Source organism: Manis javanica, chromosome 11, assembly GCF_040802235.1.
Source record: "Manis javanica isolate MJ-LG chromosome 11, MJ_LKY, whole genome shotgun sequence".
Classification (NCBI taxonomy): Eukaryota; Metazoa; Chordata; class Mammalia; order Pholidota; family Manidae; genus Manis; species Manis javanica.
Genome location: NC_133166.1, coordinates 17,169,142 through 17,194,739, shown reverse-complemented (window position 1 = coordinate 17,194,739; position 25,598 = coordinate 17,169,142). Strand labels below are relative to the sequence as shown.

At 42.3% G+C, this 25,598-nt stretch overlaps 2 protein-coding genes across 8 annotated transcripts in view; both read right to left on the bottom strand.

Moving 5' to 3' along the window:
* The window catches only part of GAB2 (GRB2 associated binding protein 2), a 180,052-nt gene extending 167,930 nt beyond the window's left edge, over positions 1-12,122 (bottom strand). Inside the window, exon 1 of the mRNA XM_073215963.1 lies at positions 11,991-12,122. Within this exon, the coding sequence (XP_073072064.1) occupies positions 11,991-12,065 (75 nt within the window). The 5' untranslated portion in view covers positions 12,066-12,122. The remainder of the gene's footprint in view (positions 1-11,990) is intronic.
* Positions 1-25,598, bottom strand: part of NARS2 (asparaginyl-tRNA synthetase 2, mitochondrial) — a 193,663-nt gene that overhangs the window by 28,627 nt on the left and 139,438 nt on the right. For 5 of the 7 annotated variants that reach the window (XR_012122530.1, XR_012122531.1, XR_012122535.1 and 2 more), the window contains one exon: positions 11,991-12,985. The gene's annotated coding sequence lies outside the window, so the exon portion shown is untranslated. Of the gene's footprint in view, positions 1-4,324; positions 10,833-11,163; positions 11,303-11,990; positions 12,986-25,598 lie in introns of those variants that run through there. The other 2 variants (XR_012122533.1, XR_012122532.1) reach the window with 2 other exon arrangements.

Genomic DNA, 25,598 nt, shown 5'->3' with positions numbered 1-25,598 from the left:
AATATGGGGGTCAAAGACATTCTTTCCCTAGAGATCTGCAGATTCACTTCAAAAATTGTTTTAATATTGAGTTTTCATATCAAGGGTGATCTTAAAATACATATACATGAGTCTAGATCATGCAATCATCTCCCAATTGAATGCTGCTCCTTGATTACCAGCATCTACATTTATAATCTTATTGATATCCAGTGTTAAGTTCTTTAATTTTCATACACCAGTGAGTAATGGAAAAAACAGAAGTGAGTGTACATAAATAATGTGGTCGTTCTAATTAAAAGACAAATGGCTTGCTGTAGAAACCTAAGTTTCACTGTAGTTCAAACATAGAAATGTGGTGGGGAAAAGAATGGGATCCAGAGCAGATGGGCTCCAGGAAAATAAGGGCCATATTTACATTTTAAGCAGCAATTTAGTTTCAGCAAAATAGCCACTGTTGTTAATGTGAATTATATTGGTTCTGAAGTTTAACATTTAATATGCTAATTTGTTTTGGTTTCGTAATTGTAAAAGAGCTTTAAGTATACATTTATACTTCATACTTTTTGTTTATAGACATGTTTGTAACATAAAGATAATTTTAATTCAACATCAAGAACCTGTAAAAATGTTTGTTTAAAATGTCCTTACGTTACACATGCCTGAGAAGTTCTGTGTTATGTCATCTGCCTAAGCAGCCATGAAAAACCATGCCTTAGAATACTATTTTTGTGACCACAGGGAAATATTTTCAACATACTAACTTAAAGCATATAAAAGGTGATATCAGTCTCATCCTGATTTTGAATATACAAAGCACATATAAACAGAGAGAAAAAGAGGCTGGGAAATACACTGAAATGTCAACCATGTTTATGCTGTGGTAGGAGTATTATAAGTACTCTTTATTAATAATGCTGTTTGTTTTGTAATCTTCTGTGTTTACAGTAACTTTATGGTACGAGTGAAACTTAAGAATGACCAAAAAAAAAAAATTTTTTAATGGCCTATCCTATGAAAGTTTCAAAAAACTTGATGCTAAATTAAAAAAAAAATCACACTTTCAATCCAATTCCAGTTCAAGCTCTTTCTTCCCCAGAGAAATACACCCAGTCCTAAAGCAGTATTTATTCAAAACTTAAAGCACGTAAGTAACTAGTCAACAAATCATCTGTACGTTAGGTCCTGGGGCTCCAAGGATGAACAACGGAGTGGTGGCCCTGGAAGCTAAGCCAACAGTCAGTGGTTCTAAGGCATCACAGAAAGACAGGAGTGAGGTGACAGGTTCCCTAACTCTGATGGGGGCAGGGGGGCAGGCAAGGCTGCCACAAGGTGACACACGAACTGATTCCTACGAATGATGAGGCAATAGGTACAGAAGGGTGAAATGGCAGATTATCCAGCAAGTAAAATCCACACACAGGTCTTGTGACACTGAACTCATGGCCCACACTAGACCGACGTCTCCTGGGCCCCCCAAGGCACTGGGTTTTGCCATCTGTACTGCCTGCAATTCTGACTCCAGCTGCCTTCCCAGGGGGATTTTGAACTCAGAAGGGAATACTATATACTTTGTAGACTCTTACTATTTGTTAATGACAATATCATCAGAAAGACTTTTCATGGGCATTAAACTCAACATATTACAGCTTCTGTTGGTATCCAAAAAAGTATACATACACATCTAACCTATATCCATTTTTCCTCTAGAAAATTATGTAAAAAAAATCAAAGCAACAGATTCTTCTTTTAATTCTCACAAGAAAATCAGCCTTTCTACTATCTATAAAACTTAGCACTTCCCCTTGCTTTTGTAGATCTCCAAGTAGCACATTCTTCCAAGGCAGGCTAAGGAAAGGTAAACTAATTACCTGCCCAAGAAAATCTTCCACGTGAATGGCAATGATAGTTACTGATATCTAAAGGCTGTGGCTCAGCCTTTGCAGAACTCTCAGAAGTGCCACCTGTGCAACAGAACAGACCTCTATTGTATATAACAGTGAATAACTAGAGTAACATAAATGTCTATAACAGAGGAAATATGTCCATAAGGTATGATACTCACTTGCATGATATTTTTAAGACATACATGTGGCTAGGATTTGCTTTAAAATATTCCAGCAGAGAAAGAGTAAAAGGGATGGATGAAACAAATGGAATGAAATCTTGGTAATATTTGAAACTGTGTGAACTAGTGTTCATTAGACCATTGGAATTTTTCATAATGAAAAAGTAGAAAAATACTATGTAGAAGTAAATGAACATACTCACAGTTTATGAAAAAAAGCAGAAACGCAAAGTGATAGTTCATGTTGAGTAGAACCATGTAAAGATGTGTATGTGACCAATCCAACAGCAATAAGAAACCCTTAATCCCTGTGTGGGCTTCTAGATACCATTTTTACTAAAAAAAAAAAAAAAGACTATGAGGAAATGGCTAATTCCAGGTCTGTATGAGGAAATGCACAAAATAACATTGGAACATCTTGTCATACCAGACAACAAAGCAACTATCAACTCCATGTCAAAAGGACTCAGAAGCCAGCTTGAATAGGCTCCCACCAGCTAATGGTAACACAGCCTGTGAGCATCCATAAGGCAGCAACTAGAATAGATTCAAACATAGCAAATGTGTTTAAATAGGTAAGTTCATAATAATACTAAAAAAATACCCTAACTGATCTATTTGAAGGAAACTAAGGAACCCATTTACTATTTTCACAACTTGTAGATAAACAGAAAGCTAGGGTGGGAGAAGGGTAGTTAAAAGGATAAACGACGACTCTGAAGTGCCTTGCTTGCAGCCAATGCTGGACAAGCAGCTCCAAGCCTGTGTCTAGTTCTAAGTGTGATGCTCACACTATGATATAAAGTGCTCACACTCCAGCAAACGGCGACAGACAGAAGCCTGAGGAGAGAACGCCAAACCAGAGGTGAGAAAGTGCCTTAGAAACAAGCCAAGAAGAGGGCTCACTTTGGAGGGACCAGGAGGGTAGAAGGCATCTGAGCCTAAAGGGTTATCACTTACTGGGAAGTTTTCGCATCTTAAACCACTTTCAAACATGGGCTCTAGAATCTCACACATTGATCTTTACATCCTGTAGCGCACACACACACATTTCCCAGGACTGAAGACATAGCTTCAGACAAATCCCCATGTGGTTTCACTTCTCTTTTTTAATACCAGGAGACCCTTGAGATGTTCCTTTTAGGAAAAATTCATTCCCTGGAACTTGATGGAATATCTAGCTTGTGAATTCCACTTATATTTTGGCATTATAAACTTCAGGCTTGGCCCAGATTTGAGAGGGGTGTGAAGACACCTATGCTCATGTTCAGAGTTCCTGTGAAAGGGGTAACAAATGTAAATCAACATCAGCCCCTACTGTCACATTCCCCAATATCAAATACCTACTCTGGGCTAGACACTGTGCTAAGACTTTTTTTTTTTAACTTGTTATGCTTGTAAATTCTAAAACCCAGAGAAGTAAGAAATAATACTAAAAGTTCACAAACAAGGAAGTAGGTTTGAAGAATTAAGTCATTTGCTCCAGGACCCAAAGGCCTCTGAAACACTCTGATAGAGGTCTTCTAAAGACAAATAATGTCATTCCACACTGAAGAAGTTGGCTATCTGAGAGGCAAAGACTGACGGAGTTAGAGGGATGCTTTTCATCAGTAAATGCCATCCTACCATCTAAGGTCTTCTATGGACTATCCCTTCTCTTTTCGATTTCTACTATAGGCTCAACTCTGGGTGGCTTTTCAGTGCCTACAAATTCCATGTGCACTGTCCATTTCCCACTTTAATTGCCATACTCTTTTCTAGGCCCTCATCTTTTGAGCCCAGCTCACATTCCCACGTCCTACTCCAGCTCCAGAAAGCCCTTTCATCTTTTTCTATACTCAGAGCTCTCGCCTTCACAGAACTTGCTATCTGGACCACATAACTCTATATAAAAGGCATTGCTCTCTTTCCCATGTACACTTCTGGTCTCCCTGGCCTGCAAATTCCTTAAAGGAAGCATTGAGTATTGACTTATTCATTGGGAGGGGAGGGGATACAAAATATATAGTCTATATAAACGCTTGTCAACATTAATATGGATGCAGGCAATAGCCTCCTTAAGAATCTGTATTTCTCAGAATTTCCTCTAAGTTTGAGGTCACCATTCCACTAGGCAATAGTTAGTTGTTGCCTTCTAGTTCTGCCTTCTAGGCAGAAAAAGGCTAGCTAGAGAGAGAAAGCAGCATCAAAGTTGTTCCATTAAGCAAAGCAGCAGGCATGCATTTCTACTTTGCACGACTTCACTGCCTCTGGAACTTGGAGATCCCTGAGAGAACATTCCATAATCATTCAAGGCTGTGGGGATTCCATTCTGTCTTTCCCTTGGATTAGAAGTATTAACAGGGCCAAGTACTAATGTTTAGCAAATGAGTTGTTTTGGTCTTTTTAAATTGTGGTAAAGTGTACATGCCATAAATTTACCATCATAACCATTTTCCAGTGTACAGTTCACTGGACTGAGTATCACATTGCTGTGCAGCCATCACCACCACCCATCTCCAGACCTCTTCTTATCTTACAAAACCGAACTCAGTACTCATGAAACAATAGCTCCCCGTTCTCTTTCTGAAACCAGTCTAACTTCAGTCTCTATGAATTTGACTCCCCTAGGTACCTCACATTAGGGGAATCATAGTTTTTTGTTCTTTTGTGATTGGATTATTTTACTCAGCATAATGTCATTAAGGTTCAACCACTAAGGTTGTAGCATGTGCATGTGTCAGAATTTCCCTCCCTTTTAAGGATGAATAATATTGCACTGTATGTATATATATTTTGTTTATTCATTCATCTGCTGATAGACACATGGGTTGCTTCCACATGAGGAATTCTGATCCAGTGCTAGTGATAAGAAGCTCAGAAGTAGCCCTGTGTTAGAACAGTCTCTTTGATGCTATGAACACAATCAAAGAATCTATCCAGAGATTAAGATCGCAGAACAGAAAGCTGCTAAAAGGAATTTCCATCTGGTTATCTGTCCCAGGAATTGGGACCAAATAGAACTTTTAAATACTCAAATAGTCTGTTGAAATAAAGCCCTGGCTGCCTAGGGTGGTCTAGAAAGAAATCCTGAATTCACTCTAGTTTCTGAACTCCTCTCCTGTTCTTTTTCCTTTCTCTAGCTTCATTGAAATATAATTGAAATATAACATTTTGTAAATTTAAGGTACACATGTTCATTTCATACATTGCAATAGAATTACCACAGTAACACCTCGATAATATCACATAATTACCGTTTACTTTTGCCTTGAGAACATGTTAGAGCTACTCTCTCAGCAATTGTCAAGTACACAATGCAGTACTTTTAGCTCTACTCATAATGCTGTGCGTTGGATTTCCAGAACTTATTCATGTTCTAAGTAGAAGTTTGTACCTTTTGAGCAACATCCCCTTACTTCCCCCTACACCCAGCCTGTGGTAACCACCATTCTACTCTCTATTTATTCAAATACAGCTTTGTTAGATCACACATATATGTGAGATCATATGGTATTTGTCTTTCTCCGACTTATTTCACTTAGCATAATGCTCTCAAGGTTCATCCATTTGTCACAAATGGCAGGAGTTCCTTCTTATGGCTGAATGATGCTCTATTTTATGTATATATATATATATACCACATCTTTATCCATTCATCTGTTGACAGACATTTAAGCTGTTTCTATATCTTGGCTATTGTGAATAATGGTTCAATGGATATGGGAATGCAGATATCAATATCCTGTTTTCATTTAATTTGGATATATACCTACAAGTGGCACTGGTGAATCATATGATAGTTCTATTTTAAATTTTTTGAGGAAGCTTCATATTGTTTTTCTAGTGGCTGTACCCATTTGTATTCCTGTCAATGGTGCCCAAGGGTTCCCTTTTCTCCACATCTTGCCAACACTTGTTATCTCTTGTTTTTTTATTAAAGCCATTCTAACAGGTGTGAGGTGGTATCTCATTGTGGTTTTGATTTTCATTTCCCTGATGATCAGTGATGTTGAGCATCCTTCATGTACCTGTTGGCCATTTGTGTCTGTTCCCTGTCCTTATCAGCCCATGTGTCATCTCTTACCTACCTCTCCAGCCCCATATCTACTACCTTAGTCAGCCTGCTGATGGTTCAGGAAGCAACAAACTGTTTAAAGGGTCCCTGTGCACACCGTGCAGGTCCTCCACTGTCAGTGGGCCACCAGGCTGGAAGGTTTTCTTCTCTTGGCTTACTTCTAATTAGGACCACCTCTCCAGGAAGCCTTTTTTCTTCTTCATAGTCCCCAAAACTTGAGTGTTTAGCACATAATGGCTGCTTGATAAATTATTAAGCTAAATTATATTTTTTACCTTCACATTCTCTGTTGAGAAGACAAATTTAAAGAAAAATTCAAGATTAGTGGGATTATAGGTGATTTTCAAATGCTCTAATGATGAGCTGACTTTTCAAATTTACTTTTTAGAAAAATTTAATAATAATGAAATCCAGAATAAAGCGAAGGAACCAGATTACCAGATTTCAAGACTTACTGTATAGTTACAGTTAACAAGACTATGTGGTACTCGCAGTAGGACAGACACACAGAACAATGAAGCAGAGCAGAGACCCACACAAACATGCCCAACTGATTTATGACAAAGGTATAAAAGCAGGTCAATGAAAGAAGCATGGCCTTGCCAATAAATGTTGCTGGAGCAAATGGATATCCATTGCAAAAAAGAAAAACAAGAATCTTTATATAAGTCTCACACCATACACAACAATTAGCCCAAAAGAGATCATGCACTTAAATGAAAAATAAAAGGAACTATAAAATGTCTAGGAGGAAAAAAGGTAGAAAACTTTGGCAACCTAAGGTCAGGAAAGAGTTCTTAGACTTGACCAGAAAAGTACAACCCATTAAAAAAAAACCAAAAAAACTGGGATTCATTCAAATTAAGAACTTCTGCTCTGTGTGAGACCCTGCTAAGTGAATAAAAAGACAAGCTATAGCCCAGGAGAAAATATTTGCATATTACATTATATGATACAGACTGGTGTCTTGAGCATATAAATAACTCTCAAAACTCAACAGTAAAAAACAAATAACATAGGAAGTGGACAAAAGACTTATTATAGAGTCATATTTGACAAAAGAGGATAAAGATATGAAAAGATATTCAACATCATTAGCCATCAGGGAAATGTAAATTAAAACCAAGGGTGAACAGTTAAATAAATGAATCAGGGCACAGCCATACCATGGAATACTATTCAGCAATAAAAAAGAATCTAGTGATACATGTAAGAACTTGGATACATCTTCAGGGAATTATGCTGAGTGAAAATTGCCAATCCCCATAAGTTATGAACTGTATGAATCCATTTATGTGGCACTCTTGAATTAACAAAATATAAAAATGGAGATCAGATCAGGGTTGTCATGGTTAAGGAAGTGGTAGGAGTGGGATGGTAGTGGATTTGACTATAAAAGGGGCAATATGAAGGAGCATGTGGTGATGGAAATGTCCTGTACCTTGACTGTATCATTGTCAGTATCCTGATTGTGGTATTGTACTATAGTTTTGCTTATGTTACCATTAGAAACCGGGTAAAGATACATGGTATCTCTCTTTACTGTTTCACAACTAGATGTGCATCTACAGTTACTTCAAAATAAAAAGTTTAATGTGAAAAAAAAAGATCATATTTTAGGATAAAGCTAGGTGGTGTTGGGTAAGTCACTCCCCTTCTCATAAAGCTAAAAGGATCAAGAGATCAATGGTGTAAGCATAGTGCCTGGCAAAGAATAAGTGCTCAACAGATGGCTATTAAAATGATAACCTTAATAGCCACAGCAGTGGGGATAGAGAAGCTGACAGAAAAAGATATTCAGATCATAGCACTAATGTGTTTTGGTGAAAGATAACATGTGGGATAGGGGGTAACAGTGAGTCAAGGATGATAACTCAAGTTTCTCACCTGAGCAAGTGGGTAATCAGTGGCACCATTTACTGAGCAGACACGGGATGAAGAAGAGAAGAATAAATAAGAGTTTAGTTTTGGGAGTGGTGAGTTTGTGTTGACTGGGAAACATTCAAGTAGAGATGTCTAGTGAACAGCTGTATATGTAAATCTGGAGTTTAGAACACAACTCTGGGATGGAAATTTAACTTGATAATAAAGTTAACTTGATAACTTGACCACCTTGCAAATGACAACTGAAACCAGGAGAATGGATAAGGTCTCTGAGGAGGAGAAAAGAGGCTAAACCATAGCCACTGTGACTACAAAGGAGCTTCAACTTTAAAGGACTGGTTAAATAAGGTCAGTGTGGCAAAGGAGAATTAGAGTGGGAAAAAATGGAGAAAAACCAGACATATATGGTATCACTCAAGACAAGAGGAAGGGGCTTCAAGAGACAGTGAGCTGTCCACTTTGACCATAAATTTGGTGAAATGACAAAGTAGGTATCAGATTGGAACTGACTGAGAAGAAGGCAGGAGAAATGGTTTAAACGTCCATTAAGAAGTTTAGTCCTAAAGAAAATGAGAAAGCACAGTGAGAAGGGGTGTGATATTGAGGGAGCATTTGTTAAAAGGAAGTATGTTTAAATGTTAATGGAAAGAAACAGGTAGAGGAAGAAGCTGAAGATTCGTGGCAGAAAGGGTAAGAATGACCTGAATAAGTGGGAAGGAATATAATCCAGAGGACAAGTAGCAGAATTAGTTCAGTAGAAGGGGCACCTCATCTACTCTAGGGGGAAAAAGGAAAGGAACCACCCAAATTCATGTGAATCTGGAACTCTGGTCACAGTAGATGCACACAGCTATTCCCTGACAGCTTCAATTTTCTTTGTGAGGAAAGCAAGGTCATCTGTTAAGACTGAGGAGATGGCTTAATTTTTATTCCAGAATCTAATCCAGTTTCTGAGACACAGGTATTTAATAAATAGGTTTATTTAATAAATAAAATAAAATCAAACATCTAGTTTTCTTGTAGTTGTTCATTAGAATCAATACACAACTTTCTCCAAATTAGCCACGAGGGGGCAGTGCTGCTGCCAATCTTTTCCCCTAAATCAAAATTAACTCAGTGAAACAGAAAATTACAGAGCGTATTATGTCATAAAATAGGTTTTTTTCTCAGGAGAATCTGGTGTCAGTTTTATGTATATATATGTGTGTGCCTATGTTCACATGTGGGCATACCCTCCCACTGCCATGGTATAATGCCCATGAGACAATACTCAAATCATTTTCCAGAGGTCACTTTTGGTAATTCCCCAATGGCGCACAGCAAATACTGAATAGACCTTTTATAGTTTCTTATGATTCATAAATTAGAAAGGTTGATTTAAAAAAATCCCTAAAGCTAATTAATCCCCGGTAACATCTGCCATAATTCTTTCAAGTTTCCCCCCTTCCCACACCTACCTTTCTCCAAATAAGAGGTAGGTTTTTAAAATTAATTTTAAATAGTTGTAATCTATTTCTTAAACTGCTTTTTCCCTTCAATGCTTGATACATACTTATAATGAAGATTTACCAATCTGTAATACTACCCAGCTATCATATATACAAGAATAACCAGCTATTTCAGTGTGTTGTCTTCAGCAGTGGGGCTGGGAAATACGTCTTTCCTAATTTGTTTCTAATGAACTTGGGCCTCTAATGAACAGAGGGAACTGGCAAGAGTTCTAAGTTAAGAGGTGGTGCAGAAATTCTCAATGCCCCAAAGAAAAGATGATGTAAAGGCAGACTGTTCCCAAAGAGTTTATGGTTACACAGATCAGCTCAGTTTTGACTGAACTCCCACAGTAGGGGAGACTTCCATTCATACCAATGGAACACATCACACCCTAGCCTAAGAAGAGCTGTTACTTGTTTGGTCATCCTACTGGCTAGAGCTGCAAGGAAGATGAGAAGGAGGCTGAGGTCATCAGAGACTGTAGGGTGTCAAGTACTTCAAGTGCGTGAACAAAGTGCATGACCCAAAGCCTCCAAACTCGGTGATTTTGAGTAAAGTTGCCTGGGAACAAAAATACCCAAGAAATGGTTCATAAGGAGAATCTGGATGATAGTGTTGAAGTAGTCAGCGAATGCAGACACAGAGTCAAATTGTTGGCAAACGGTTTCAAAAACAGTTTCAAGGCTCTTTAGGGCAGTGTTCTAATTGGACAATTAACAGATACATTTTTACTGGATGCTCTATTCCACTAGCTGGTATGGTATTACACTTTTATTGGTAGCTTTCAGAAGTTCTTTAGGGCCAAAAATATTTGTGTTTTTTAAAAATATTTTTTAAAACAGTACTAGCAAATTACTCTTTCCTAGACTATTCTGAAAATTCACCTTTCCTAATGAACTGATACAATCCTGCAGAGCAGAAAAGTTTCTTAGTAATTCCAATTCTTTGGCTACACAGACAGCCCTGAAAATGAGCTTTAAAACTGACATGAACTCTTCATTGACTCATCCCTACTGTAGGTATAGACATTTTAAATCTACCTCCACTTGGAAAAGTCATGTGCTAAATCCTTAGATTTTTCCCAGCAAATGATTTAAATAGGAGCCCGATTTCATTTACATATACACACAGTTGCCTTCCCCATCAACAACACTTCCTTTGAAAAACAGAATGTCACTTCCTCAATCCAGAGGCCAGAAGTCCCTCGGTTCTGATCTGGGGAGCCGAGACAGGAAACTGGTCAGCTTCTGCCTCTCGCCCATGGACAGCCCCTGGTGCAGCTGACAGAGGGCAAGAGTCTCCTCAGAGCTCCCTTGACGTCCTGCAGCTGGGGGGCAACAGCTCACTTTCATGCTGTGGGAATGATCCCGGAGAGTCCAGCGCCACGAGCCAGTTTTAACAAGGGCATTTCATAGGAAGTGAAGAGGGAAAGGAGGAGAGACCTTGACACCTTATAGCGACCTTACTTACACTTCCAAACTCCTGCAAATAGCCCGGGGCTGATTTCAGCCAAATCTCACTAATTGGCACCTTCTTGTCTTTTGACCCCCCACCAAGCGAGACGGATTCTGCTGGTGGTGGTGTTGGGGGTGTGGTGGGGGAAGATGGGGGGGGGGAAAGCCAGACTTCCTCACCGCTCAGCACCAGATTGTACCACTTTCCCCGTGATGCTGCCAGTTCTCACCCAGAAAGGAGAGGCTCTCCCAGCAATTTCAGTAAACACTGTCGGTTAGCACCACCTGGCAACTGAGAACCTTGATTTCTCCAGATCCGAGGCACCAAGGACAGGACAAAACCCGCGCCAGCTATAGCAGACGACCAAACTGCAGTGTCACCATCATGGGGGGTTTGAGGGGGTGATGTGAGAAACATACAGAATAAAGGGAAAGAAGAGGGACAAACAAATGAGTCACTTAATGCAAGGGCTGCACATGCTGCTGACGCTGCCCGTGATGCAGAGGCTGTGGACTGGAAGGAAGCAGGCGGTCACCCGGGAGGGGCGGGCAGAGAAAGGGAAGGGGGAAAGGGCGTGAGGCGCCTCGCCCTTTGTGGGGGCCGGGCCGCGCGGCCCCGCAGCCTACGCCCCCTTTACCGCCCACCGCCCCCACCCTGCAGGCTGAAGCCGCTCAAGGTTACTATGGCCCCCAGCCCCGGGAATCAACTCTCTCGGTCCCCAAAAACAATCAATACAAACTTCAATACTGTATTTAGTTTACGGGGGCGCTGGCTGGGAGTGCGCCGTCGCCGCGCTCGCCCGGCGGAGGAGCCTCGGTCCCAGCCTGCTCACCCGCCCGCCCGCCCCGCCCCTCGGCGGCGCACCTGTGACAGGTGTGCAGGTGCCTCGCACAGCCCCGAGCCGCGGGTCGCGCCAGCCTCTCCTCGCCCCCAGGAGGCCCGGGGCCGCCCTCCCCGTCGGCGCAGCTCCTCCCGGGGTCCCCAGTCCTCGGCAGGCCGCGGGGTGCCCCCCGCCCGCGTACTCGGCAGCCGCACCCGCTCGCCGCCTGCACTCACATAGCGCCTCAACTTCTTCTCGGGGGGCGATTTCCGGAGCCAGCCGGTGCACACCACGTCGCCGCCGCCGCTCATGCTGCCGGCCGCCTGGAGCCTGCCGCGGGGTCGCCGGACAAGGGCGCGGGCGCGGGCCGCTGGGTCAGCCGGCCGGCGGTGCGCAGCTCGTGGGGGAGGGGAGGGGCCGGGGCGGCCCGCGACCGCGGGGCGAGGAGTAGGCGGCGCGGCGCGGGCCCGGCTCCTCGCGCGCGCCCGCTGCCCCGCGCTCGCGCGCACTCCCTGCCCGGCCGCGGCCGGGGCGCTCCGGCAGGAAGGGCGGCGCGCGCTCGCCACGCCCCCAGCCCGCCGCGCCCCCGGCGGGCCGCCTTCAAAGACGCAAACACAGAGGGACCCGAGAGGCCCGAGGTCCGCTCGGACACCGGAGCGTGCCGACCGCCGCGCCCCGCCGGGCTCGCTTTTTCCCCAAAGCCTCAAGCAACCGGGGAGGGAGGCGGCCGCGCCCCCTGGGAGGGGGGAAATGGGGAGGGTCTGCGAGCCCCCGGTTGCGTATTGGTTTTCCACTGAGGGTCGTCAGGAAAGGGCTGGAGAGCTGGTCGCATTTCCTATCCACCCCGAGTTTCAGGTTTCAGTGGGTCAGGTTCTGGCTGAAATTAGTGATCCGCTTCCGAGCAAGTTTCATTAACTCTCGCACCCCCTTGGCAGGAGAGGGAAAGAGAACAGACTGTTAGGTGTTGGGCGCCTTTACAGTCCTTGTTGACGTGATTGTATTCACAAATCTATAAATTGGGCGGGCTCTGTTACTCCCCTTTTACATATAGCCTGAAGTCCTAAAGCCTGTGCGATGCAGAGCCAAGTCTCTAATTTGGGGCTGGAGGTGGGCTGGGAGGTGGTCCTGCTCGTCTGTTCTTTAAAGTGGGGGAGCTGTTCTGGCGTCTGTAGATCAACTCGTAGACCTCTTGTTACCAGGAAATAAAGTCCGGCTGGTTTTCGCACTGCCTCTAGAAAAAACAATTCAGTATAAGAAAATTCGTATGATTTGTAGAATCAAAAAGCCAAAATGAGTCAAGGTTCTTCACAGTAAACTGGAAGGCAAGGTGGTGTAGAATAAGAAATCGGGGTTAACATTCCCCAGAGTTCCAACTCTTCGACACAGGTTATGAGACCTATTTGGGGCTCATATGAAAGGAATTTAATGATGTATCTCTCCGTGTTGTGGTGAGGTTTAACTAAGAAAAAACTATGTGGAAGCACTTGACAACTCCAGAACTTCAGGAATGGAGGAAAAAACCAACAAAACCTTTGATAGGGGCTCTTCTGAACTCACAAAGCACCTTTACAAAAGGCATTGATTAAATAGCTCCTCCCCAGCTTCTTTGAGAAGTGGATAGTAACCCATTGTATCAATAGGAAACTGTGCAGCAAATGAGTGGGAGAAGCAGCCATCCTGCACTCTCCATACCACTTTAGATTAAGGCTGTTGAGTCCATTTCCCTGTCTCAGTGCAGCGAAGCTAGTTGAAGCAGTTGGACATGCTGGTTTTACAGAGATCTTGGTTGGGTTGGGCAAAGTCCATCCACTTCATTTTGTAAAAGCTAATCCTTTACGCTTAGCTCTTCGAAGCTCCCTGGGTGCCTTAAGATCAGCTCCTCTGAACTCAACAGTTCCCTGACCTTTAATATTCAGTGGGCTGCTGGACTGAATGTAAAGCCAAAACTGTCAGGCTATTGGTGGGACCTGAGTGCCCTTAGTCTTCCAACTCAGGGATCCTTAAGCAACATATAAGGGCCACCACAATTAACGCTTATATCCTTAAACCACATACAAGGGCTACACCATTTTAACCTCTGACTTTACAACTCTGTTAGACAAATATCATAATACTCAAGTCTGCCAAATCAATCAGGAGGTGGTGACTCCCACCAAAAATAGAGCAATCCTTCTGACTTCATTCCCATCTGAATCATGGTGCCAAGTCTCAGGGTTTGCACAGTCTGAGAAATCTGCATGGTGTGTCTGCAGTTGAGGGCTGGGATGCAAGTCAGGCATACATTCCTTCTCTTTCCGTACCGTAGAAGACTAGTTTTCTATTACATATCCTTTGATAGTTGTATGATTCAAGACAGACTGGGAAACTGTGTAGCAGTGGTTAACTGAGGGTTGGGCTTCATTCTGCCAGAAACTCCTTAGGGTCCTGTTTGGCAAAAGACCCCTGCCTCCCATCCCCCACACCACCATTGTTTATTTACAATTCCATGTGGAAACAGGAAAATTTGATGTTTTGTGGCCAATGAATGACAGGAGGGGCCTTGAAATACAAGTTACAGGGCACAGGTTTCCCCTGCTATCCAAAAGTTGAGTGTTCCCATGAAACTTTTGTACGCTGAAATGGGGTAAAGTGAAGAAGCAATTACCATTTCCTAAAACTGAAACCCTCTTCGGATTTCTTTTGCTTGGCAAAAAGAGGTACTAACGTGGTCTTTCGTAAAGGCGAAGTGGAGGAAATTGAACTTTCAGGTATCTGAGGAAACCTGTAACAGCTTCATAAGTTTCTGAACATACCCTTCCTTCCTCAAAGGCTGAAGAAAAGGGTTCTCTTTGATGTTTTTCTTCCTGCCTCCTCTGTGCCCCCTTTCTCATTACTAAGCTGCCAGCGCCTAGCTGCCAGCTCAGGCTGCACTTAGGAGGCAGGGCTGCTGCTGAGGCCCTGGCTGCACTCTGGTGTGGCCGTCTTTTGAGCTGGAGGTGCGTGCCAGGCCTGAAACATCCATCGGACAGAACGTTCCTGTCTGGGTCTTTACTGTAAAGTCTACTCCACTCCCTGCTTTGTTTTAATGCTCCCTGGTTTTCACTGGGGAGAAATGGAAAACAAATTGAGTGGTTTATTTACATGAAGATAGGCGCCATCTATCTGAACCAGTCAGGACGACAGTCCCCCATCTCCCCAGCCCCCATACCTTCTAGGACATGCATGCACCACTAGTCTATAATTTAGGCAATTTTGATTAAAGACCATGGGTATTTCCTGGGGGAATTAAGACTGGCTTCAAGGAGTGCTTTGGGCCATTAATTCTCTATTCTCATTAAATCCCGGGAAATGACCAGCTTATGGGGAGGGTTTTTCTGGAGGGGGCACTGCAGAGATTAGAGAAATGCACACCTGGGAGGAAAGCATGGGCGCCACAGTTTGCTCCTGCTCCTCCCTCACAAAGCCTGGGGCCGAAAGGGTGCACGGTAGCTTTGAGCAATGTCAGCAACAGCCTGCATCCGTGCTTGTCTGGGAGTTGAGGGTTTGTGGCCAGTGGCAGGTGCCTGGCTGGTGGAACACTCCCAGGAAGGCGTTGCAAGGGCTGAAGGAGAGCTGTCCTCAACTGCACACAAGGCTGGCATGATTAATACCACCCACGCTAGGCTTGACGTCAGTGATGGGACTGGGGGTGGGGATGGATGTTTGTGTCCTAGCCTCTGCCCTTTCTCCCCTTCAATTTAGTTGACAGGTTGATTTCAGAGCTGAGTGCTGCTTGCCAAGGTCACTGTGGCTAGCTGAGCCACCCCAGCTGGTGACTTCAGGACACTCCTGTCTCAGGCTTACTGAGGTGTGTGTCTCTTTAACCCGTGGGTGTTCTGAGCTCACTCAGTTCTCTCCATCAAATTACTCTGACTTACTCAAATCAACTTTTGGCATCTGGTTGGGACTGAGATAAAGAAGTGGGCTTGGAGTGTGGTTGAAGACCTAATTGGGTTTCTGTGTCTACTAGTCCGGGAGTAGCGACTTGACATTACACCTAGTGGGAGACACTTTGGAAATAGACTTTCTTAAGCAGAAAAGTTTTAGCAAGTCCAGTTTCCCAATTTCTCCTTTGTAAATAACCAGAACCTGTGCTAACAGCCTTGGGACGTTTAGGCTCCTGGGACATTTCTGCCGATACTACCGGGGATAACAGCAACCTTTACGTTCACAGATGCTGCTGCAAAACCAGTTATCATATTCTACCAAGAACAGAGACTGTCGAGGTCCCTGGAAAAGTGCCTTAGTACTCCAAACCATACTTTGCATGGTGTCTCCTTACTTCCTTCACAGAGAAAACTACCTTGAATTAGATCAATATATGTTAAGAACCCCCCTTCCTGAAACTCACCATCCCCACTTCCCAGCATAGCTGTTCATGTTTTTCTTAGATTCACGCTGCACCTATGTAGACCAGGGTGTCACATCACACCACAAATACTTGTTTCCTGGTCTAGGAACTGGGGTCTGAGGACAACGGCTCTGTCTTCCTAACTTTTGTATCCCTAAAGCCTCTCAGGATGGTTGCCAGGCATACAATAGATGCTCATTAAGTTTGTTGTAAGAATAAAGGAACCAACCCTAAAAGGATAACAGGTGGGAGATGTGGACCCCTGGAGCATCCAGAACTCTCTGATTCCACCACATCAGAGAATATCTATGAAGCTACTTATAAGCAGCTGGAGTGTTTAATTTAAACCCACAGGGACTGGCCTGGTGATAAGAGCTGGGCAGGTGGAGGTAATCCTATGCAGTTTCACTTTTCAAGGTGGTTGAAACCCTTCTGTGGTTTCAAAAACAATGGCTCCTTAGACCTTTTGACTTGTACCCCCAGGCTCCACAGAGCTAACCCATGTTAACCCTTGGTTTCCAAACCCTGACACTGTTGTATAGACTTCCCAGATACCCTCCTCTCTGGGACTAATAATTAAACAAATCATTTGTGGTTTATGATATCTGGCTTCACTGTGACAGACCTACACTTAACCCCTTGTATTCACACACAATACTAGCAAAACTAGAGAAGTCGTGTGGATAAAATCAGAGTTCCTGTGGCCAGGATTCTCACCTGGCCCTGGCTGACTAGCTCACTGCACCCCTGTGGGCAATACATGGCTGTTGACTCTATAAAGAGCTCCACCCAGTGCTCTGGGCGCAACACAGTGGCATGGCTGCAAGGCTGCAGGAGAGCAGAGCAGAGGCTGGAGTGGTGGCAGCGCCCAGGACAGAGGCCCAGAGGACGGATGTGTGGGACGACTGTGCGGACAGAGGGGCCCAGAGGATGGCTGTGCAGGCAGAGAGGCTCAGAGGACGGCCGTGCAGACAGAGGGTCCCAGAGGCAGAGACCAGCTTGCTGCATGGAGACTCGCTCTGAGTGAATGGGATTCTAGTGACTGACTTGCCACCTGGAAATAAAGTTGGGTATAACCCTTTCACCCCAAGAACATTTTGCTGTCAATTTCTTTGGTCACACTGAATCCATAGCGAACTTGCCCGGGGCTGAAACCCATTGGCAAGACACATGACCCCTGAGTCAAAGTGGGTTTCATCTAACAGCTGACCGGATATGCCATTTTCTTCTGCACCAAATGCATGCATAGTGGCTGTGCAGACTTACTTGTGGTTTGTTTGCTGGGGATCCAAAGGCCACAGATCATCTAACTCCTTAATTCCAGAAGTTGCCCAAGATGATTGCCTGACCCATATAGCCAGTGATGTGATGTTTAAGAACGGGCTCTCTGGTTGGTGGTAGCTCTGATTTGTAGTGTGGATAAAATGAAAGTTCCTGTGGCCAGGATTCTCACCTGGCCCTGGTTGGCTAGCTCACTACACACGTGTGGGCAGTATGTTGCTATTGACTCTATATAAAGAGCTCCTCCCAGTATTCTCTGCAACATGGTGGCAGGGCTGCAAGGCTGCAGGAGAGCAGAGCAGAGGCTGGAGTGGTGGCAGCGCTGAGGACAGAGGCCCAGAGGATGGCTGTGTGGCTGGAGAGGCCCAGGGGCAGAGATCGGCTTGCTGCATGGAGACTCACTCTGGGTGAACAGGATTTTAGTGATTCATCTGCCACCGTGGAAATTAAAAGTTGGGTATAAATCTTTCACCCCAAGAACGTTCTACTTTCATTTCTTTGGTCACACTGAATCCATAGTGAACTTGCCTCAGGCTGAAACCCAATGGCAAGACAGTAGTATGTGACAATATTTATGGGGCACATACTATACCTTCCCATCTCCTTGATCAATTTCAAGCTATCAACTTTCTATTTTTGAATATAGAGTGAAGAGATGCACAGTAATGTACCGTTATTTAGTATTTCCAACATATTTAATAGCCATAATGCCAAGAGCAGAGATAATAATAAAGATGTACTAAAGTAATTACTAACTGTTGAATTTTGGTTATTTATTCTCTTTAATATAGGTTATATAATTCTAAGTTTATGTGGCTTAATTTTACAGTTAAGGTATTATTCATATGCCATAAGTCACCCCGTTAAAGCATACAAGTCAGTGGTTTTTAGTATATTCACTGAGTTGCGTAAACATGATTGCTATCTAATTTCAGAACATTTTTATTACCCTCAAAAGAAACTAAGTATCTATTCACAGTCATTCTTCATTCCTCTAATCCCAACCTTTGGCAACCACTAATGTACTTTTTTATGGATTTTCCAATTCTGGACATTTCATATAATTGGAATCACACAATATGTGGCCTCTTCTATGTTTTCAAGGTGATCAATCTTGAAACACATCTGTTCTTCACTCCTTTCTATGGCTGAATAATATTCCGTTGTAGGGATGCACTGCATTTATTCATTAGTTGATGGATTTCAGTTGCTACTTTTTGGCTATTATGAATAATGTTGCTATGAAGATTTGTGCACAAGCTTTTGTGTGAACCTGCATTTTTCATACTCTTGGGTGTATACCTAGGAGTTGAATCCCTGAATCATACTGTGACTGAACTTCTCACAGAACTGTTGAACTGTTTCCCACAGTGGTGGCAATGTATGAGGGTTTTCTGTCAACATCTTCTCTAATATTTGTTACTTTCCTTTTTTAAATTATAGTTCATTTTTTTTTAAACAACCAGCTTGTAAAAATTTGCACAACACTTTACTCTCACTTTACAACACTGGTATGAACCAGCCCCAGCACACCACTGCACACAGCCCACTGCAGGAAATCCTGCCATCCTTCTCTGTCGTCAGTTCCACTTCTTTTTGCTGACAAGAGTAATATTCGACATATTTAAATTTCCTTCGTCTTATGTCCTTCCTATAGAAAACCAAAACTTTGTTAAGGTCTCAGGTTTTCTATTGTTTTGGAATTAACAAGATTTTTGATTGGGGAATATCAGGTTTTTCAGCTCCCACCAAGCACTCTGGGCAGGATGGAGTGTTTCCCTCCTGCGGTTGTGTGGAGAAACAAAAATAAAACCCAAAATGTATCTTCCTGACACCCAGATATATCTTCTGGACGAGCTCTCAAGCAGTTGCTTCAACAGGGCAAACAGCTGTGGCCTGTTTCAACATAATTTCATGTAATCAGGGTTAATTTTGATGATGCAGTAACTCTGAAGACTGTTTTTTAACTGGATTACTGTTGGGTCAACAATCATGTGGCATTACATTTAGTGGCTGAAACAAAAGCCAGAATTAAAACAGCTTCCCCCTCCAGCCCCTGCTAAATGACAGCCCCACTGGGATTAGAAGTTATGAGGCACATTTAACACAATTAACTAAAAAAGGAAAGTAGTTGCAGTCAAATTACATTGCAGGCTTCTCCAAGGTCCAGAGTATCCACTCAGAGAAGAGCTTATTTGTTGTCATTGTTTTCTTTTCCTAGAGTGGTTAGAAATATGTTGGCAGCAATCATTATAACTTAATATTTTCAATGACATTCTAGGAAAAAGCCCTAAGATTTTCCTCTTAAATTTTCCTGAACCAAATGATTATATTAGCAGTCCATGCAAGTTTACAAAATGATTTTAGCGATGACTAAATTCAGGGTGTGGCATGCCAGGGCTGAGTGAATGTGGTACAGAAAGCTCTACACACATTTGGAACTGTTTCTGAAAAGCAAAGTCTTATCTTACTTCAATAGATCTGGCCATCACTGTTTATGGTCAGCCCAACAGCAGGGTCTGTTTGCCCTAGGAACACATACTTTATTTAGTTTCTCCCAGCTTTCAGTTTTGGCTAGTCTGAAACACAGCTAAGTCCCGTGACAAAAGCCATTCTTAATACAGGTCTGGAAACCAGAGTCTTCAGAAATAGATGTCTCGGGAAGCTGCCATATGTGTTGGCTCTTCAGAATCTCTCTAATACGATTTTGTAGTTCAAAAAAGGCCTGATATGTATCCAATCCCTTCTGTAAATAAGCCTCTATTCACTTACTTTCTGTTTTTGTAATGTAGGTTATCAAGAAACTTGAAAAGCTAAGAAGTCACTTACTCTCCTATTGCATCATATTTATCAGGAATTACTCATCTAAACAATTTCTTGATTAACATATACTCTAAGATAATGACTAAAATTGCCATTACTAAAAAACGACCAAAAAAAGGTAATGAGTTTTCTTTCCATAAGTCAGATGGTGTATTAGCGTCTTCTTTTAGCTGCAAAAGCAAGTATCAATTTTAAAATTGCTTAAGCCCAAATAGGGAATTTATTGGTAAGAAAATGAGGTATATTCCATGGAACCTAAGAAAAAAGCTGAATAATCTGGCCTAAGGAAGGGTAGCAACCAAGGACTAAATATAGCAAAAACTAGGCAGTCAGTGTGCATGTGTCTGTCTCTCTCACAGGCCATATGGTTTTTCATCTCTGACCATTTTGCCTTCATTTCTTTCTTTCTGGAGATTGCTTTCTCTGTCTCTTGGTACATGGCTGCCCTGCAGCCCCTAAGTGTACATGTGTCTGGTTCAAGCAACGAGTCCAAACTCTCTAGTTTCGTCATCCCAATTTTCCAAGAGAAAATGAGACTAGTCTGTTTTGGGTCAGATGGAGACCCTTAGTCCAACCAGCAGGAGAAGCTCATGTCTCCAGTATATCTGCTGGGCGTCCAGTGGCTAGGATCGGGGTGGGGGATTCTCAGAGGAGGCATGGGCTGGATAACTAAGTAGACACCTGAGAGGTGTTTAATAGAGGCACAAAAACCAATTTTGTTTCTTTCAGGACATACCCAGTATCTTCCATTTGAAACTTTGAAAACACTTAAAAAGGCATATATTTCTATTCAAATACAAAAATATTTTTAAAAAAACATTACCTGGGAAAGGTTACTTAAGTACTTGTTATTCAATTCTCATTACGGATTTTCTGAGAAACTACTACCCCAAGTCAGCACAAGAATACCCAAGATGAATTATGACCAGAGTCTTAGGAAAGTTCAGGGTCTTTCTGGGGAGAGAAAAAGGTAAACAGATGTCTACAGCAGTTTGTGGGCAATATTATAATAGAGTATGTCAAAGGACTGTGGGAGCAGAGACATAGTATCAACCAACCCTCTGGGGACTGAAACAGTAACGGCTTACATCGTACTTGTTCTGGTGGGTCCAACAGACAGAGGCACAGAGTAGACATCAATTAACATTTGCTGAATCAGATGCTGTAAGCAGTAGTTGCTTCAATTTGGAGGCAAGAAACTTTCCGAGCAAAGTGGAGAAAAGCACTAACTGAAAATCTGAGTGACTCCAACTAAGTTCATCTGGGACCTTGCTTCTGAATTTCTTCTATCGATCAAATCCATTTAGGCAATAAATATTTACTGAGCACCTACATACTAGGTGCTGGTTATATAATAGTGACCAATGTAGCAAGATTGTTGAGAAGACGTCTACTGAGTCACCAGACTCCAGAAGCAATGCTGGGAGAGGCCCTAAACTTCACCTTCAGTGACAGATCACAAAAACAAATTACTAGCTGAACTCACAATTACTTTTGATACCTGACTTTTTATTCTATGTTCAGGCAATGACTCCAGACTTGGATTTATAATAAAGGCCAAGTTTCAAATTTATGAAATACTCCAGACACAGGAAGAGGGAAAAGCCAGTTTGGGAACTACTTTTTAAGGAATATTTCTCTTTTGTCTGATGGCTGTATTTCCCTTTTTTTGTGGGTGGTTCTGGATACCTCAGTGATACCTAATTCATCATTCAAGAGTTATTTAACGAGTACCCACTATGTGCCAGGTGCTCTTCAAGGCACTGCAGATACAAAGATGAATGTGCTCTCTCCTCTCTGTTCTCATGGAGATCTTTTTCTGGCAGAGAAGACATGACAGCATAAGACAACCAGTATTTGTCTATGGTTCTGAGGGAGAATAATGACAGGAGGAAGTCTGTAAGCCATTGTCCAACCTTTGGTGTCTTGAAATACAAGTAAAATAAACACTAACATTAGCAATATAAACACATGAAAATGTAGAAATCCTAGTTGCATTTTGGAGTTTCACCACTCTTGAAATAAAGCCCCCTAGCCTCAGACAGTGTGACTGGAGTTGTAATATATTGATGCTGGGTGATTAGGAGGTAACAGATGAGTAGCCTGAGAAAGCCACCCAGGCCCACTGACAGGCATGTGGAGGCAAGCAGTGCTGAGGCAAGGTGCAGGGCACACTTCAGACTGATGCGCAGGGCAAGAATCTGTGCAGGGCTGCTAAACCACTGGAAAGAAGTTAACCAAAAGCTAAATGACAGTCAAACATAAAGACACCAATGTTTCCACTTATGATGTTTTTGAAGTTGATGAATGAATAGCTTAGTCCTAAGTTATTTGTAAAATGTTAACCATATACAAGAGTCTTCCAGAGCAAGTTAGTAAATGAGATGGAAGTTTTCTTTTTCCTCCAAAAAAACTGACGTATCTGGATTGGGGGTGGGGTGGAGAAATGGGCAGTATCTGGATGTTGATGTAAGGCATTGAAGAAATTGGGTTGGGAGACACAACCACAGAATAAAAAACACTGGGGAGACAGTGGAAAAGAAAGGAATTAAGGAAAAGAGATAAAGGTTGAGAGGTATGGCCGGTTTTATACTGCATGGGTTCAAGAGTGATGTCACTCTGCAGGCTTGGCTTTCCCATCCTTGATATAGAGGCATAACAACCAGTTCAAAGATGCAGACAGAACAATCAACACAGTATCCTTAATGAGCAGATCTGTATAATTATTACTTATCTTTTCTTGTAAACATATAAAAAACCTCACTGAAGGTTTCTCAAAGTGTGGAATCGAACCACCCACATTAGAATCACTCAGGGTGACTAAGAAACGCAAATTGTGGGCTGTTTCATCATGGACCTACTGAAGCAGATCTTTCTAGGGCAGACCAGGGTAATTCGAATTTTAAATAAACTCCCCAGGTGATTCTTACACACTATAAACTTTGACAAAGACAGTATGAAGGCAGGAGGTGGGGAGGGGACGGTGGAGGATGGGGATGGGGAGTGGGGTACTGTGCTGAGACAAGGGAGCATGTCCTTTTTATCTCTGTATCCAGAGGCTAGCTTGAGACCTGGTACAGTGAGTGTTCAGTAAACTTGTTAAACTTAACTCAATACACCAAAGAGATTTTTAAGAAAAAGTCACTCAAGCCATTGCCTTAAAACAGCTGATTTCATTTTTTCCTTACGCTTCTAATCCATGTACACAACTTTTACACTGTTGTAACAATTAAAACTTCTTTCAACATTTTCTCATAATTTTTAATGGCTGGAGAATATTTCACTCAACATGCAATAAATATCTTATTTTATATAAATTTTGTTTCATTTTGTTTTGTAAAGGTTTCCCTTAGGAGACCTAACATTTGTGCAGTGCTTTTCAGTTCATGAAACCCTTTCACACAGTCTTCATCGTTTTTCACAATACTTTGTAAGGTAAGTATTATCCTTGTTCTTCAGATGTGTATACAAATTCATAGGTAAAAGAACTTGTATAAGATTCCACAGCTCATAAGTAGAGGATCAGACTTAAATCAGAATTTTCTCTCCCTGAGTCTAATGCCCTTTCCAAGACACCAAACATCAGCTCATTTTTTGGCAGGAATCTGACTCAACAGTTTCCTGATGCTAAAACCTAATGCAGAATGTGAAAGATGGAAATTACATTTAAAGAGATCATTGGCCAGCCATATCCTAACTATAGAAATAAGCTCCTGCCTTTTGGGGCACTGCAAAGAAAATGTGTATAGTGGAAATCTTTAGTGAAAGAACTTACTGTTCTTTAACCACTAATCTGTATATGACCCAAGTCCACTTCTGCAGCCCCCAAATGAAGGGGGTTAGGATTGCCCTGAATATTCTGAAACTCTAAGATTCCTCAGCAGTACTACAGACACAGGAAGAGTAACTACTACAGGGCTGTAAGACAGATAGAAAAGGGGCAGTGGAGACTTCAAAGCTCTTCTAATATCCAGACTACTATTACAAGATACTTGGGTAGTAACTGAGCGGACAGTGGAGGGAAGCATTCCTCCACCAAGAGTATGTGCTTGCCTGATGAATAACCTCGTGGGATGCAGCCCTTCAGGGAAGGAAAGATTGTTCAACTAATCACTATAGACATTGTATTCTGGAGAAGAGAAAAGGCAAGAGAGAAGAAAAAATGTTGTTTCTAATTTATTACATTTGCCTGCTATGGAGAGGCATGTATTGTTAGCATCAGGTCATAATCATAGTTCTCCAAGGACAGAAAAAGTTCTCTCTTAAGGTAGTGAGTTCCTATTCACTGAAATTATCATTGGGAAATTACCAGGGACTGGGGAGAATACCGAGGAGGTATCTGATCCATCATAGATGGGATAAGATAGGATCGCTAAGAGATTTACAAATCTAGGATTCCAGAAAAAGAACAAACCAGCAGTTCTTGTTGAGCCAGCATGCAGAAAAGCTTATGAGTCAGAGTCCTAGCTGTTAAATGGCCCAGGTTCTTCCAAGTACAGTTCTAGCTGTGTGCATGTGTATTTGCAGTGTGAAAAAACCTTTGCTGAATGACAAGTTTCTACTCTTAGAATATTATCTTGAAATATCTAAGGCTGATCAGTTTGGGGAGGATATTAATAATTCCCCTCAAAGTTCCTACGTACATTCTAGGATGTATATTCTAGATGACCCTACAAGGCAGTAGGATAAATATGAGTAGAAATTCATAAAACAAAATTAAGGCAGTGAGCTTAAGTACACTGATGGGTCCTGAGCCCTTTCATTCCATTTTCAGTGTTTTCTTGAGCTCAATAATCAGTTTCCTTCACATTCTTAAGTCTCTTTTCCCTGCAGAAGACAGAAATCAGAGGCCAGAGTGTTTATTTGGTAACATGTCCAGTAAACTCTGGGGCTTAAGATCCAAGATTCTTGGATTACTACAAAAAGTTCTGCACTTTTAGCTTCTCTGGAGGCTGAGAGTAGTGAAATTTATTGTAGTCTTCTTCAATATTAGGAATTCTTAATAACCAGTCTTTATAACTAATCTTTCATTAAACCAAATGAATTTGAGGCACAGTAAGCTACAAGGGAACAAGGTTCACAATATACTGTTAAAACATTTTGTAAATGGTAAAGCAATATCCAAACGATAGTCGTATTACTACTAATAATGAACAGTAAAGATGTACCTGTACCACAAAGTTACTGAAGAATTATGAGCTATGTTAATAGCTGCCTGAATGACAGTTTAAGAACCACCTAAACTCCCGACTTCTTTACAAAGGTCCCCCAAAACTCCGCATGCTAATGATGGCTATGAACTGGACTCCAAAACAAAGGGCACAAGAACTAACTGGAACCTTAGCTGATCATGGGGGGGCAATCCAGGGCT